Source organism: Typopeltis vanoorti, unplaced genomic scaffold, assembly GCF_054136105.1.
Source record: "Typopeltis vanoorti isolate ZY-2024b unplaced genomic scaffold, IOZ_Tvanoo_1.0 HiC_scaffold_24, whole genome shotgun sequence".
In the NCBI taxonomy this organism is placed as follows: Eukaryota; Metazoa; Arthropoda; class Arachnida; order Uropygi; family Thelyphonidae; genus Typopeltis; species Typopeltis vanoorti.
In genome coordinates, this window is record NW_028328064.1 from 4,703,421 (window position 1) to 4,718,047 (window position 14,627).

The window sequence follows — 14,627 nt, forward strand, 5'->3', positions numbered from 1 at the left end:
TAATTGCTCATTCATCCCATCTGTTTGGTCCTCTTCCCAACTTTCTGTCATCTCCAAATAACTGCATGGTGTCATTCAATCATTTTGAAATATCATTAACATAACAAGTTAAACAGCTGCTAACTAGGGCACTGTGCTTCTGCTAACCACTGAGACATGCTACTGTTGAGATATGCATTCCAGTATATTTATACAATACATATTCTGCATATCCCTTCTATAATGTATTGTCTCCTTATTATAATATGTAAAAAAATGGCTAAAACATGATCTTCTTTAGCAAGAACATGCTGTCCATCAGAGAGAATGTTGCTATTGTCAACCTATTTCTGATTGTTGGTTCTCACTAACTTAACACATAATCTAGACATGCAGATTGATCCATGTTTCAGAATCTTATTCTTATCATCTCACTTTGAAGCAAAACAATTTTTCTTTCTTTTTACACCTTTGAAACTTAGCCCATTTCCAGAATTGTGTTAAAAAAACACGTCAGAGCTGTTGGTAACTCCCTGAAACATTCCCTCAAAAAATTCAGTGATATTTCATCAAGTACAATGGCTTTATTAACATCATATTTTCTATTTCTCATATACTTGCTGTTCACTCACCATCAGTACCTTCTTCCTTTCACTGTAATCAAGTTTTGCATGAGTCACAATAATTCAATACCTTAATGAATTTTTCATTTAATATCGCAACTATATCCTCCGCAGTGGTTATCCTTCTACAGTTTTCTCCAGCTATTATCACCTTTCCACAATCATTCTTTTTTTCTCCTTACTACTAATTGAAAGAACTTCCTGTGCCTCATTAGATGACTGCTGCTCATACTGCACTTCTGCTGTGTTACCAGGCAAGTCAGCTTCCATGCCTTCTCTTTTTCAATCTCTTGTTCAACTGATTATTAACACTCATCCTGTGCTGCCTCCATAATGCTTTCTTCCAGGATGCATGCCTCTCCTCTTCATTCATCCGTTTTACTCCTGCCTTATTTAATCTCCTAACTTTTGGAATATATTAACATATTGTCCCTTTCAGGCATTTTTTGAGTAGGGTCTGAGCAACTTGGATTTTCTTTTCATCCAAATTCCTTATTCTCTGATATAGTTGCAACCTGTTTCCTGAGTTTGCCATAATCACTGGCCTTGTATTTCTACATCTATCCATTTCTCACAGAAGTACTCATGTAATTGACCACCATTTTGCTGATCACTTCTTAGTCACTCTCAGAAACGGGAGCAAGATTTGTCACTCCATTTATGATAACATTCTCTAATGAAATGATCAAATCCAAGTCCCTTGATTCTCATATGTACTCTGTTATGTACTGTCTTAAGTAGTCACTCTTAAAATTTCATGAAATTTATTCTTTTTGCCTGTGTATGTCATTTCTTAATTCCATTCTATATTATCATAATTAAAAAGTCTGTCATGATCACTTATTTCTTATTTGCCTATAATGACAGTTCTTTCTAAATGTCCCCAATGTTACCAGATCTATAATAACACTTATCTAAATATATCATTCAGTTCACCTCTACCTCACACCACACTGTCTCAACCATGTCTCACTTATTGCAACAATTTTTTGGGTGAATGAACTTGATCAGTAAACAGATTATTCTCTTATTTTGGGTACTCATTGCCATTATTTTCTGTGATCTCAATTCTTTCTTGTCTACTCAAAAGATTTTTTTAAATGTGTTCCAAAACAAAAATCACTGTGCACATGTGTACATTTCATGGTATGTAGACACCCTCTGTAATATTTTTGACCATGTTTACTTAAAAAAAAAAAAAATATATATATATATATATATATATATATATATATATATATATATATATTTAAAAAGATACTAGTAGTATCTTTTTTAAATATATCTTGTCATCTTTTTATCTCTCAGTAACAGTCATTAAACCTTTTTATATATATATATATAATATGTTAAAGATACCAAGCTATTTTTAAACCTGGTTTTACTCCATTTCCCAAGTAAGCAAACAGACAAATAAGTCAAGTTTATGCCTGCAAGTATTGCAAGTCAAGGCAACTCGTGGTAAAGGTGGATAATCTCTGATCACTGTTCTTAATATTTACCCTTAATGCAAAGCACATCTCCTGGAGGAGATGTATGATGCTATGTATTAAAGGCAAGGGGCCACTACCCAGACCGGTTTCGACCTTATGAATAAGTAAAGCCATCTCTAAAAATTCAGACAATCCCTAGGCCACTCAATTGTGGGCAAAAGACCGTCCATCTCAGCGTTGGGTCCACTCAGTGATGGCCTTCCACCCACCACCACCACCGAGTAGAACCGCTCATATTCTGAAGAAAAGCATTCACCAACAAAGCCCCTCACCGGAAAACACTTTCCTCAGAGACTCAGATTGTTCCCTTAAGGCAAAAACCTTAAGAGAGCGAACGCATAATATTCCCCCACCGGTTTCGACCTTTATTGAGGTCTCATCAGTGGGAGCCAGGCCAGAAATACCAAGATTTTAGTAATACAGAGCTTATAAGTATTTTACCAGAACAAGTTACCATAAGGTGTTTTTTTTTTATATATATATAGACTGTAAATTTACATTACTATTTCACACCATATAGTTTATTAATATTAATCGCTAAAGGAAGATCCAAAATTTCAACTTACAAAAGTTTCATATAATAAATTTAGTTTAATCCTTTATCCAAGTGTGAGCAAACAAAGTTTGCGCCTGAAAGTATCTTCAGGACTGGAGTAAGGTGGTACAACACCAGGGCAACTCGTTGCAAAGGTGGAGCAAGATACCAACACTCCTGTCTCAGTATCTCCTATAATGCAAAACACATCTCCTTGCGGATATGTCTAATGTTATGCATTAAGGGAAGGACCACTATCCAGACTAGTTTCGACCTTTATTGAGGTCTCTTCAGTGACAGGAGTGTTGGTAGCTTGCTCCACCTTTGCAACGAGTTGCCCTGGTGTTGTACCACCTTACCCCAGTCCTGAAGATACTTTCAGGCGCAAACTTTGTTTGCTCACACTTGGATAAAGGATTAAACTAAATTTATTATACTCTAACCAAGTGAAAAATAAACTTTCAAAAGTTTCATAGTTTCTACAACCACAAACATTCAGCTTTGAAATATTAATTTTTATCTTCTTATGAATTGCAGGTTTAACTTTTAAACACTATTTGTCATTTTTCAGTTCGACAGCAGAAATGCATCAAGAGCCGAAGTTGTAAATGATGCCATTCAGATAGTGAACTGCGTAGATATGGTAAGGGCTTATTAATGTTCCTCGATATATTATTAATATTTCAAAAAATCATAAATTTTTTTAATAACCATTGTTTAATGATAACTCACTTTCACAGAGATGAAATGTTAATCTTTAGGGGTGTTATTATTGTTAAGTTTTTTCACTTACATAGTAATAGTATGAAGACATTCATACATGTCCATACAAGGTAGAGATGTAAGTAGAAAATAGTGGTAGTGGTTTTGAGGCAGTATGGTGGGAGATAAAGGTCAATAGAATGAAATATTTATTAGATGTTGATTTAGACCTGGTAATGTGCAGGGTAGTGACCAGGAAATGTATAAGCAAATTAGCCAAACAAATAGGAAAAGGGTAATCATTGTGTGTGTTTAATTATGGAAATTTAGATCGGGTTGATGAGATAGCAAATGGAAATCAAGAAAATAAAGTCAAGAAAGGCAAGGAAGTCAAGAAAATAAAATGGCAATAATCAATTCCACAAGGAACTGATTATTATAAATCTTCTTAGTAGGGTACAAAGGACAGACTACAAGGGCGACTCAGTTCAGTTAGCCAACTGAACTAGCCAGTTGACTAACAAAGCAAAAAAAAAATATATATATTTATTTAAAATTATTAACTGACTTAAACACCTAGAAAAAGTACAAGCGATTTAATAAGGTTTCACTACTAGTTTCATCGGAAATGCCAACTTCATCAGGTGAATACAGTACCATGGAGAAAACAACATCTTAAAAATATATTGTACTTTAGACAAAACAGAGTTTAGAACAAGTAGTAGTTGTGTTTGAAATTGAGTCTGAGTGTTAGTTCTGGTGTGAAGCACTGTGGGTGTGAATGATATGATGAGTGTGCCAAAACTGGATTATGGTGCTATGTGAATCGGGCAGGCTGTAACTGAGATTGCTGTTTAGATGGCAGGATCGAGAGCTATTTCTTTGGATTCCAGGATACGTCTTTCTAATTCATTGGAGCATTTATTGATGTTTGAAGTTGAGTTCCAGTCTATTTGATGTTGTCGTCCTTCAACATTGGTATTGGCCTAGAATATAACGTGGCTGGATAGGGCAGTAGCATGGACTCTTGTCCAGCCATGTTTTATTCACATTTTATTTGCTGGCAAAGGTTGGTCAATTGGTAGAGCCTCTGCTTCTAATGGCTCAGTTAAATAAGTTTGAGCGCGGTTAGTAGTTGGAAGGGAGCCAATCATTCGATGCTGTTGGCACACTCTCGCTCGATGAGTCTTTGGACTGCTGAAGGTGTCAAATAATAATAATAAATAATAATAATTCTCGACAATAACAATGTTGAAGGAGACAACATCAAATAGATGAACAGAATAATCGCTGAAACTTTCCACAGCGGAATCCATTTCGCAAAGTACCGGTACCACTTTTAGTTAGTGCCATCAAAATTATATATACAAACTATCTTTTAATTATTTTTAACCTTTAAGAATATTTCATAACAATATATTTCGATAAATAATGCAGAATAAATGCAGCTGAATTCATCCCTGTGATTTTATCACGTAGTAGTCGCTTGGTTTAATTATCGTTCGACCAATAAAAATAAAGCGCACCACTTATTCATACAATGTTATTATTGATGTTTATTCTAACTGCAACATGAATAAACGAAGAGCTGGTGCTTTTATTTTATGTTTAGTTACTGTTAAAGCTTTACAATAAATTAACAGTTTTATTTATCAAATTGTGTTGAATTACCCATAAAATGGATAAGTTTCTAATTAATAAAAGAAAAGCTGAAGGTGACGTTTGTGATGAACAAAATGTATCGACTATAGAGGAAACTATGCAAGAATCAACTGTTGAATGGTCTGCATTAATATGGAAGAAGTGTAAAGGAAAATTTTCCATGCCTCGTTTATACAATAAAGATTATATGAAATTGGGGTTCACATTTTCTGGTAATAAAAACCATCCTTGTTGATTTAGACAACTTTTGGATTCGTGTTTCAAAAATGGATCCAAACATAGGTAAAAAAGCATTAAAAATTCTTTTGCAGTTTTCCACTACATACATGTGTGAAGTATCCTTTTCAACGATGGCAAACTTGAAGACATTGAAATGTGGAAGCTTAAGAATGCTTGATGACGAAATGAGAGTTTTTTATATACTATTCCACCAAATATTGAAAAGCTGTGTTCATCCCATGAAGCTCATATATCTCATTAAAATTCTAATATAAACAGAAAGAGATTTTTAAGTAAACCTTCTAAAAAGTTATACAAAATATAATTGTAAAAGCATATACTTAAACTACATCCAATATGGTCACGTGACCCATGAGAGGCACATCAGACTGAATTACTGTGTCACGAAATTATGTTTGTCTAAAAAGTGTGTCACCAACATGAAGAAAAGTTTGGAAAGCACTGTCCTAGGGAGTTCTTTTAATATGCAACCAGCAAAAAAAAAAAAAAAAAAAAAAAAGAATGATTATGGGTAGGATGGCACTGAATGAAGATGCAAAAGGTATAGTTGAGATATTTAATGTGCATTTCATAAAGGTCTTTCATCCTTGTGAATGTGACATCATGGAGAGTTTGAGAGCATTGGATTAGGAAGAGGAGAGACTGACTGTGATTGAGGAAGGTGTATATGGGGAATTATAATAGCTTGATGTTAATGACACAGTGAGGCTTGATGATATATCACTGCTATTTTGAAGGAATACGTCAGGGAGTTGACATCTGCCTTGACATATTTTTTTTATATGAGTCTTATAATGGGTCAAGTTCCAAAGGAGTGGAAGGAAGGCAAGATTGTACCGCTTCATAACCCATCTGGACTTCTGTGCCCAGTTATGGGCACCAGGGTTTCTTCGTGATGGGGAGGAAGTGGAGAGGATCCAGAGATGAGTGACCAAGATGATAGAAGGTCTGTGGAATGAACCTTATGAGAATAGGTTGAAGATTTGTGGGTTGCAGAGATTGGACAATAGGCAAAGGAGGGGTGATATGATTGAGACATTCAAATTACTGAAGGGTTTCTATAAGATTGATCCAGAAAATATTTTTGAAAATATGACTGGTGGTTGGAGGACTAGGGGCCATGCATGGAAGCTGGGCAAGAACGTGGTTGACAAGGGTGTTAGAGCTAGGTCTTTTACTTGGAGAGTGGTGAATGAGTGGAATAAGCTTCCAGAGTCTGTTGTGGGTGCTACAACCGTGATTGAGTTCAAGGCAAGGTATGATAGATACTGTGTCAATGTCGAATAGTTGTTCTTGACATGATGTTAAGGCCTCCCTTGATGAGTCTGTCGACTCCTTGGAGTTTGCCCGGAACAATAATAATAAAATAATAATAATAATAATAGAACTCCAGCATCAAATCACAGGCCATTCTGTGTATCATGTGTTGTGACTGATGAGAATTGGGTTGACAACAATGGTATTATATTTCTTGTAAGTAAGTAATCTACTTACTTACAATAAGGTGACAACAGCATTGGATGTCAAAGATGGATATACAATAGTATACTTAGACTTTGCAAAGGCATTCGATAGATTACCACATGTTAATTTGATAATCTAACTTTGAGCGGATGGGGTTGGATATTAGACTAGTGTTGAATTGGATTGGAGATTGGCTGTCTGATAATTGTATACAAGCTGTGTATAGGGGAGCAATATCCTTGAAGAGGTAAGTCACTAGTGTGTTCCTCGGGGTCTGTTTTGGGACCATTGTTGTTTAATTTGTATGTAAATGTATAAATGATATATAGATGTTTGCAGATGATGCAAAGTGGGACAAACTATGAGGAGTAGAGCAAATGAACTCCCTGGCCTTTTGGGCATGGGAGTGGGGGATGTCATTTGAGTGTTGCAAAATGTAAGGTTTTATAATTTGGGACACAAAGATGCGACATGGAATATATGCTTGGTCGGGGTATATTGTTCGAGGTGGAGAATATAAGAGATCTTCAGGTGATGATGGGTGGATAAGGTTCTAAAATTTAGAGGGTACATTGCCAAAATTGTGAGGACAACACAACGAATTCTGGCAATGATCTAGAGGACATTGACTTTTAAAAGTAATGAGATTCTGGTTCCATTGTATAATTCTCTGATTAGGCCACATATGGACTACTGTGCACAGGTTTGGTCATCTAATTTTCAAAAGAATGAAGAGATATTGTAGAGGGGCCAAAGATGATTGACTAAAATAGTTTCTGATCTCTGGAATGTTGAATATGAAGAAAAGTTGAGACAACGCAATTTGCAGAGTATAGTGGATAGGAGGAAGAGGAGTGATATGATAGAGATGTACAAGTTGATAAGGAGTTGTTATAGGATTAATATTGAAGAGGTTTTTTCATAAAACGATAGGAGATTGGAAGAGAACAAGAGGTCATTCCTGGAAGTTGTATAAGGAGGGTGTGAACAAGGGGAGTGAGAAACAGGTTTTTTGCATAGAGAGTTGTGAATGATATGAATGCATGGTATCTACCGAGAATTTGTATGTGTTTAAGGAATGGTATGATAAACTGTGCGTATGACAAAAGGGATGTCTCAGATGAATCTGACTCCATGGGATCTTAGGATAATAATAATATGACTGGCACATCTGCAATACCACATAATACCACACAATTGTGGTATTATGGGTCTTGCAGTAAATTACTATGGTAGAGAGAAAAATAAATATCATCTTACTCTGATTATGCATATATACCTTTATGAAGAGCTTCCATTGTGAAAACAAAATGGGGAGGGATTTGTGAATAAGGTATAGTGTTTATTCTATATATGATAATGAATGATTTCCTTTATTTATATATTTATTTTGTGTGTGTGTTGTGTTCAGTCATCTCTTTTAAATGCTGAGATGCTAACCAGGTTCCTCTCCTATAAAAATGTTACTACTAATCATAGGCTCAAGTATTTAATCAAGGAAACCTTAACTTCTTATATCAAAGTATATCCACAAAATAATTTACTACATCAAATATTATTACTGTGAATTAAAAATATAAAGTTGCGCTCTCACTCATACACTTTCTCTCAATTGAAACTGTACCAAGAAATGAAGATGAATGTGCTTTGGGCTCAACTAAAAATTAATAATGATATTATATTACAAAATATAACACTATGGTCAAGATATAACATCATTGTAATCTATCAATTGCACTCCAAGCATCTGCAGATTGAGCAGAGGGCAACAGTTAGAATATTCCTTGTGCTTAATGGTCCTTGTACTTTTTTCTACCATTCAAAAGAACTCCCCAGTGTCAATCCTGTAACTCTACCAATCAACAGTTTAAATGTATCAGTTATATAACCTCTCCTTCTATCTACCAAACTTTGCAGTCCACATTTCCTCAGTCTGTCATAATAACTAATATTATACAGTCCTGATATAATTTTTGTTATTTCTCTCTGTACTGTTTTTCATGGTTTATTTATTTTCTTCAAATTTTGGGGACCAAATTTGAGCCCCATAGTCCAGCTGCAGTCTGATTATAGATTTATACAGTACAATGGAATAACATCTCTTCTATCTCTGCTGATTAGGGTCGATCTCGGTATTGTGGTAATCTTCTGGGCTACCTACACCACTTTTGCAATATGTCCCTTGAACTTCAGGTTTCTATGAATCATCACCTCAAGATCCTTTGCCTTCTGCACTTCTTACAGTACAGTTTCTCCAACAGATTATGCAGTCTCCTATTACTGTGTTCCAAACTTCAAGTATTTAATTGAATTACATTGATACCCCCATTCATTTGCCTGTCTGTCCAGCTTATTCAAATCCTCTTGAAGGGCTACCACATCTTCACTGTTACTAATTTGTATCCCAACTTCACATAATCTGCAAACAACAATATCCCCCTTGCACTCCATTGACAGTGTCATTAATATAAAGTTTAAATAATACAGGTCCTATTACCAAGCCCTGTGGAACACCACTTATAACCTTCTGCTCTCTTGATACTGCTCCCTAATACACCTCTGATATCTCTCAGAGAGCCAAATAAAATTCACTAACCTGAAATCTGAACCTATGTGGTATATGCCTTTCTTTCATCATCAAACCTTGTTTTTAATATAAAAGGCAGTTGAATTACTAAAATGCTAGTGCCCTTAACAAATCCATGTTGACTATCACAGATAAAATTACCCTCATCTGCCTAATGCTGTATATTATCTCTCTCTCATTTCTCCAAATTCTTAACAACTACTCATGAAATATAAACTTCTGCATAACACCACATGTTTCCCATTCTCTCAAGTAACTATTCCCACAAGAGGCCATGCCTGCTACCATCCACCTTGATAACTCATTACCCTGCACTAACACTCTCACTTGTCCAGAGAACAACATTCTCTCTAGATGCCTATGTTCTTCCTCATTGAAATGTAGACAATCTTTTGCACTGTCCTTAAATGCACTTCAAGTATCCATATAATCCATCCTCTTTTTTGACACATTCTGGCTATCGTACAGCTCATTATTGATGCTCCTCAGTTGTGTATTATCATACCTATGTAATATGCTCACTTTTTTCTCTCTCTCAATCTTTTGCCATACAACCTCAAGCATTAACCTTAGATCTCTTGCTGCCCAATTCATGCTGCTTCTCATGTCATTTGTAACCACCATTAGAATCATCTCTCATCCACTCTTTCACTTTGCTTAATTACAATAGCCACATGCTCGATTGTTCCTCATGGCAAACACTCCTCTGCCACTCTATTTTGCACTCTACAGATCATCGAATCTCCATATCTCACACCTTTTACTGCTCTGTTCCTTCCTTGTTTAGCTGCATCTCTCTCTCTCTCTCTCTCTCTCTCTCTTTCTATTAATATTACATCGAAATATATGATGGATACAAAGTGAAGTGCATGAGGAGCAATATAATTTATTCATATTGACAATGATGTAGTTAACAGCACTCTCTCATATCCTTCCAAAAAATTCTGCTGCTCTCCATTTTTTCAATATATTTTCAAGTATATCTTCCTTAAACACCAAGTTTCACTGTTACTGATTATTTTTGGACATACTGACTTCAAACAGTGCAACTAGCTCAGCTGTCTTCCTATACTTCTTGCATTGGTATACAAACATAATAGTTCTGCTCTTTTTTGCAGCATCCACCAACACAATTGCTCCTTACTCTATGAATAATACACCTCTTTCTCTCCACTTGATCTTCCCATTTTTCTGTTCTTGACTGTTATTTTTGCTCATATTCTTTTATCCCCATTCTCTCCAGTACTCTCTCTCCTGCCATAGTCGCTTCTTGACTACTCTTCCATCCACCTTTCTCCTTTTTTTTTTCCCACAACCTGCATCACAATCACTTCCTCTCTCTCTTATTCTTAGCTATCCTATGTTTTAATTCTGTGCACTTTCAGCAAACAGCTGTTGCTTCAAATGTCCAACGAGCTCATTCAAATGCATTTCATCAACCTTAAACCATTTCAACTTCCTTTCAAATCTATTCCATTCGCACATTAGACACCTTTTGCTCACACAGTTCACCTACCTTACTATTCATTATTTCTACTCTGCTTTTCATCTTGTCTGTATGATATCTGAGAAACATGTTAATCACTTTCTCTACAATACTAGTATTCATTTTTACATCTTTCAACTTCTTCAAATCACTTTTCGCTGTCCATGTCATTTCTAGCCACATCTACCATTAATTCTGATACTAATTTCTTTCTTTATTTGTCTCAGTGTGCCATGTAACTGTAAATGACTGAAACCACATATAAGTTACTATAACATTCTTTGCCTCTTGCTTCATTCAGCTATTTTTACCCTTCTCATTCACATCAATCAATCAGCCTCTTAACTATTTAATGTTCAGTTTAAATGAATTAATGAAAGTTTTCTCATTTTCATCAACTCTTGCCCAACTTTTCCACTCCATTTTCATCACTGTTATTTCCAGTGCTTTCATTAATTTTATGATAAATCTTTGAAAACTATTCTCCTTTCTGAAATGCTTTAGACTAGGTATGCCCAATCTCTGGCCTTCAGCCAAATGTGACTTGCAAGCAGATTCCCAGCTTTCTGCCCTCCCATAAATTTTACAATGAAATTTACATACATTTTTACAGATGAAATCAATATTAACTATTGAATGTCTGTTAAGTAACTGAACACCAGATTTTGAAAGATAATGCAAAAAATAAACAAGCTCAAGTTGCCTATTCATGTATTCTTTATCTAATTATAATAAATATGCTATAATACATTTTCTCATTGCCTTTATTTTCTAATTATTATATTATAGATGTATAAATGATTATGTTTGGCTTGTTGGTTTGCCTAATTTGTTTCATATATGTTGTCCCATATCTTTTTTTTTTTTTTTCAATGTAATATATTCATATTATTTATAAGGCTGCTGCTGTAACTTTGTTGTTTGTGGACATGAATGTCATCACACTTGACTGACCTTCACAGAGCCTGTCCTGATCTCAGCCTTATGATCTCAGGACCTCAGTTACATGCCTACAGGAAGAATGGTCCAAACTTCCCATTGATTGCTGTCATATGCTTGTGGAAAGTATGCCCTGTAGAATTTCTGCAGTCATCACAGCCTTATGACACAGTGCATTGTCTTGCTGAAAGAGTTAGTGGTCAATTCCATAGAAACACCACGAAGTAGGAAGTATTGCATTGTCCAGAATGTTCAGATACCTCTTGAAGTTCATTGGTCGTGTCACTCCAAATATAGGTCCCAAACCAAACCAGAAAAAACAGAACTGTACCCGCCACCACCTCTGAATTTCATAGTGAGGGTTACACACTCTGGTAAGAGACGTTCACTGGGCATCTGCCACACTCAAACCTATCCATCTGCTCGGTAGAGGGTGTAGTGTGATTCGTCACTCCATAACACAGCTTTCCAAGTCTCCATGTCCCACTGTACACTCTATTTGCACCACTGTAGATCATGTTGCATATTGGTTTGGGTAATGTCAGGCTTGCATATTGCACTCCTAGCATGGAAATCCATATTGTGAGCCTCAGTTCTGAATGTTTTGGGGCAGAATCATGTTTGATGCCTGGAACTCTCCATTCAATGTGTTGGCTGACGAGTGGTGATTTTTACATATTATTCTTCTTTGGCATATTTGGCAATTCTACAGGCATATTTGGTGAGTGTGGTGGGTCATCCACTGTGGATAGCATTTGATTGCATGCTCTTCCATCTCAGTATAGTATCACTGATTGTTGACTGAATGGCCCAATTTGTCAACTCTTTCAAACTCCATCACGTCCCTTCTCGCAGCCATGTCACCAGGGCACAGTTGCACTGACTTCGAAGCATCATGTTCCTCCAATTTATACCAGCTACAAACACGTGATGTGCCTTTCTCATGGGGTATCCATTGACTTCTTTCCAAGCAGCATATGTATGTATATATGTGTGTGTGTGTGTGTGTGTGTGTGTATATATATATATATATATATAGGGATCACTGAGATGTGGTTGATGTAAGATGATATAATAACAGGAATAGACATAGCAGGGTACAGCATTTTTCTGCAGGATAGGAAGGGAAAACATGGTGGTGGAGTGCTACTTATGATAAGTGATGACTTATGTCCCCTAAGAGTGGAGGATTTGGAAGGCAGTGACACTAATGGTTTTGAAAGCATACGATGTGAGGTAGAAGTGGGCATGACAGGATATTTAGTGGGGTGTTGCTACAAGCCAAGAAGCACATATGGTGGGGAGCAGGAGATTTTTAGGCAGTTGAGCTTGGCAAGTGCAAGAAGAACGATTATTATGGGAAATTTTAACTATAGCAGTAGAAGCTATATTCCCATGTAGTAACAAGGGAGTGGAATTTCTATAATTCGTAAGGACAAATGACTTAGGCAACATGTAATAGAGGGAACAAGAGGTTCAAGAGACTTGGATTTGGTCATAGCATCAGAAGAGCTGATAATAACTGAGATGACATCTCCGTCCCCTAAGTTGGAGAGAGGGACCGTGTGGTTTTGACTTGGAAGATAAATAGACATGCAGGAGTATCAAAGAAAAGGGAATGTCAGTGGAATTATAAGGCAGGTGATTATAATAGTCTTAGATATCAACTTGGGACATTTCCATGGAGGGAGGAATTGGAAAGGTGAGATATCATTAGTGCTTTTGAAATTGTGAAGGACTATTTGTTAGCAGCAATAGTAAACTGTATTCTGCGAGTGAAGAAGAGAACACAATTTGGCATGAAGTGGATGACAAACAATATCAAACAAGAACTGCAGTTGAAAAAGAGATTATGGAAGAGATATAAGGGGAGGGGTTGAGAGCAGATGCATGAAGAATATGACTCAGGCCAGGAGCATGACTAGTATGGTGAGGAAGGCAAAACTGGCATATGAAAAAGATTGGTATTACGATCCAAAGAAAATCCTAGGGAACATTTTAGGTATGTGGCCAGTAGGAGGAGAAATGATTGTGGAAGAATGACATTGTGGGATAAAAATAGGAATAGAGTGACTGATGCAGAGGACATAGTGGAGTTGTTCAATGAACACTTTATTGGAGTATTTCATACTGGAGGAGTAAATTTTAATATTAGAGAGATAAGGCAGGTTCAAGATTTAGAGGTGCAGGAGGAGAGTATGTTCCAAATACTGAGTACTCTGGATGTTAGTAAAGCTGTGGGACTGGATGGTATTTCACCACAGGTTTTGAGAGAATGTGCTAAAGAACTAACAACTCCGTTGACCTGGCTTTTCAATGAAAGCTTGGCTATGGGAAAGGTACCCAGGGAATGGAAGAAAGGTAAGATAGTGGCATTGTATAAGGGTGGTAGCAGACTGGACATGTCTAATTATAGGCCAGTTTATGTGTCATCAGTAGTTAAGGTCTTGGAGAAATTAGTGAGGGACCATATACAGCATTGTCAGATAAGGGTAATGTTAGCTGTGAGAATCAACATGGATTTGTTAAGGGGTGCTCTTGCTTTAGTAATATGATTGCCTTTTATAATAAAGTGACAAGAACAGTTGATAAGGGAAAGGTATATACTGCCATTTTTTTTGGATTTTGCAAAGGCACATAAGCTGATAGTTAAGTTGCAGCACATGGGTTTAGATGTTGGGTTAGTCAACTGGATTCAGGATTGGCTGTCTGATAGGTATCAGAGAGTTGTGTATGGTAGTGCAATATCAAGGAAGCAGAAAGTTACAAGTGGGGTTCCACAAGATTCAATATTGGGACCTGTATTATTTAACCTTTATATCAATGACATTGTCAATAGATTGCAAGGAGATATTGTGTTGTTTGCAGATGATGTGAAGCTGTGAATGGTTATTAATAATAGTGCAGATGTAGCAGC

At 36.2% G+C, this 14,627-nt stretch overlaps 1 protein-coding gene across 2 annotated transcripts in view; it reads left to right on the top strand.

Moving 5' to 3' along the window:
* The window catches only part of LOC150092192 (disintegrin and metalloproteinase domain-containing protein 11-like), a 1,236,934-nt gene that overhangs the window by 361,946 nt on the left and 860,361 nt on the right, over positions 1–14,627 (top strand). For both annotated transcript variants that reach the window (XM_090415260.1, XM_090415259.1), the window contains exon 11: positions 3,202–3,273. In XM_090415260.1, the coding sequence (XP_090271386.1) occupies positions 3,202–3,273 (72 nt within the window). The remainder of the gene's footprint in view (positions 1–3,201; positions 3,274–14,627) is intronic.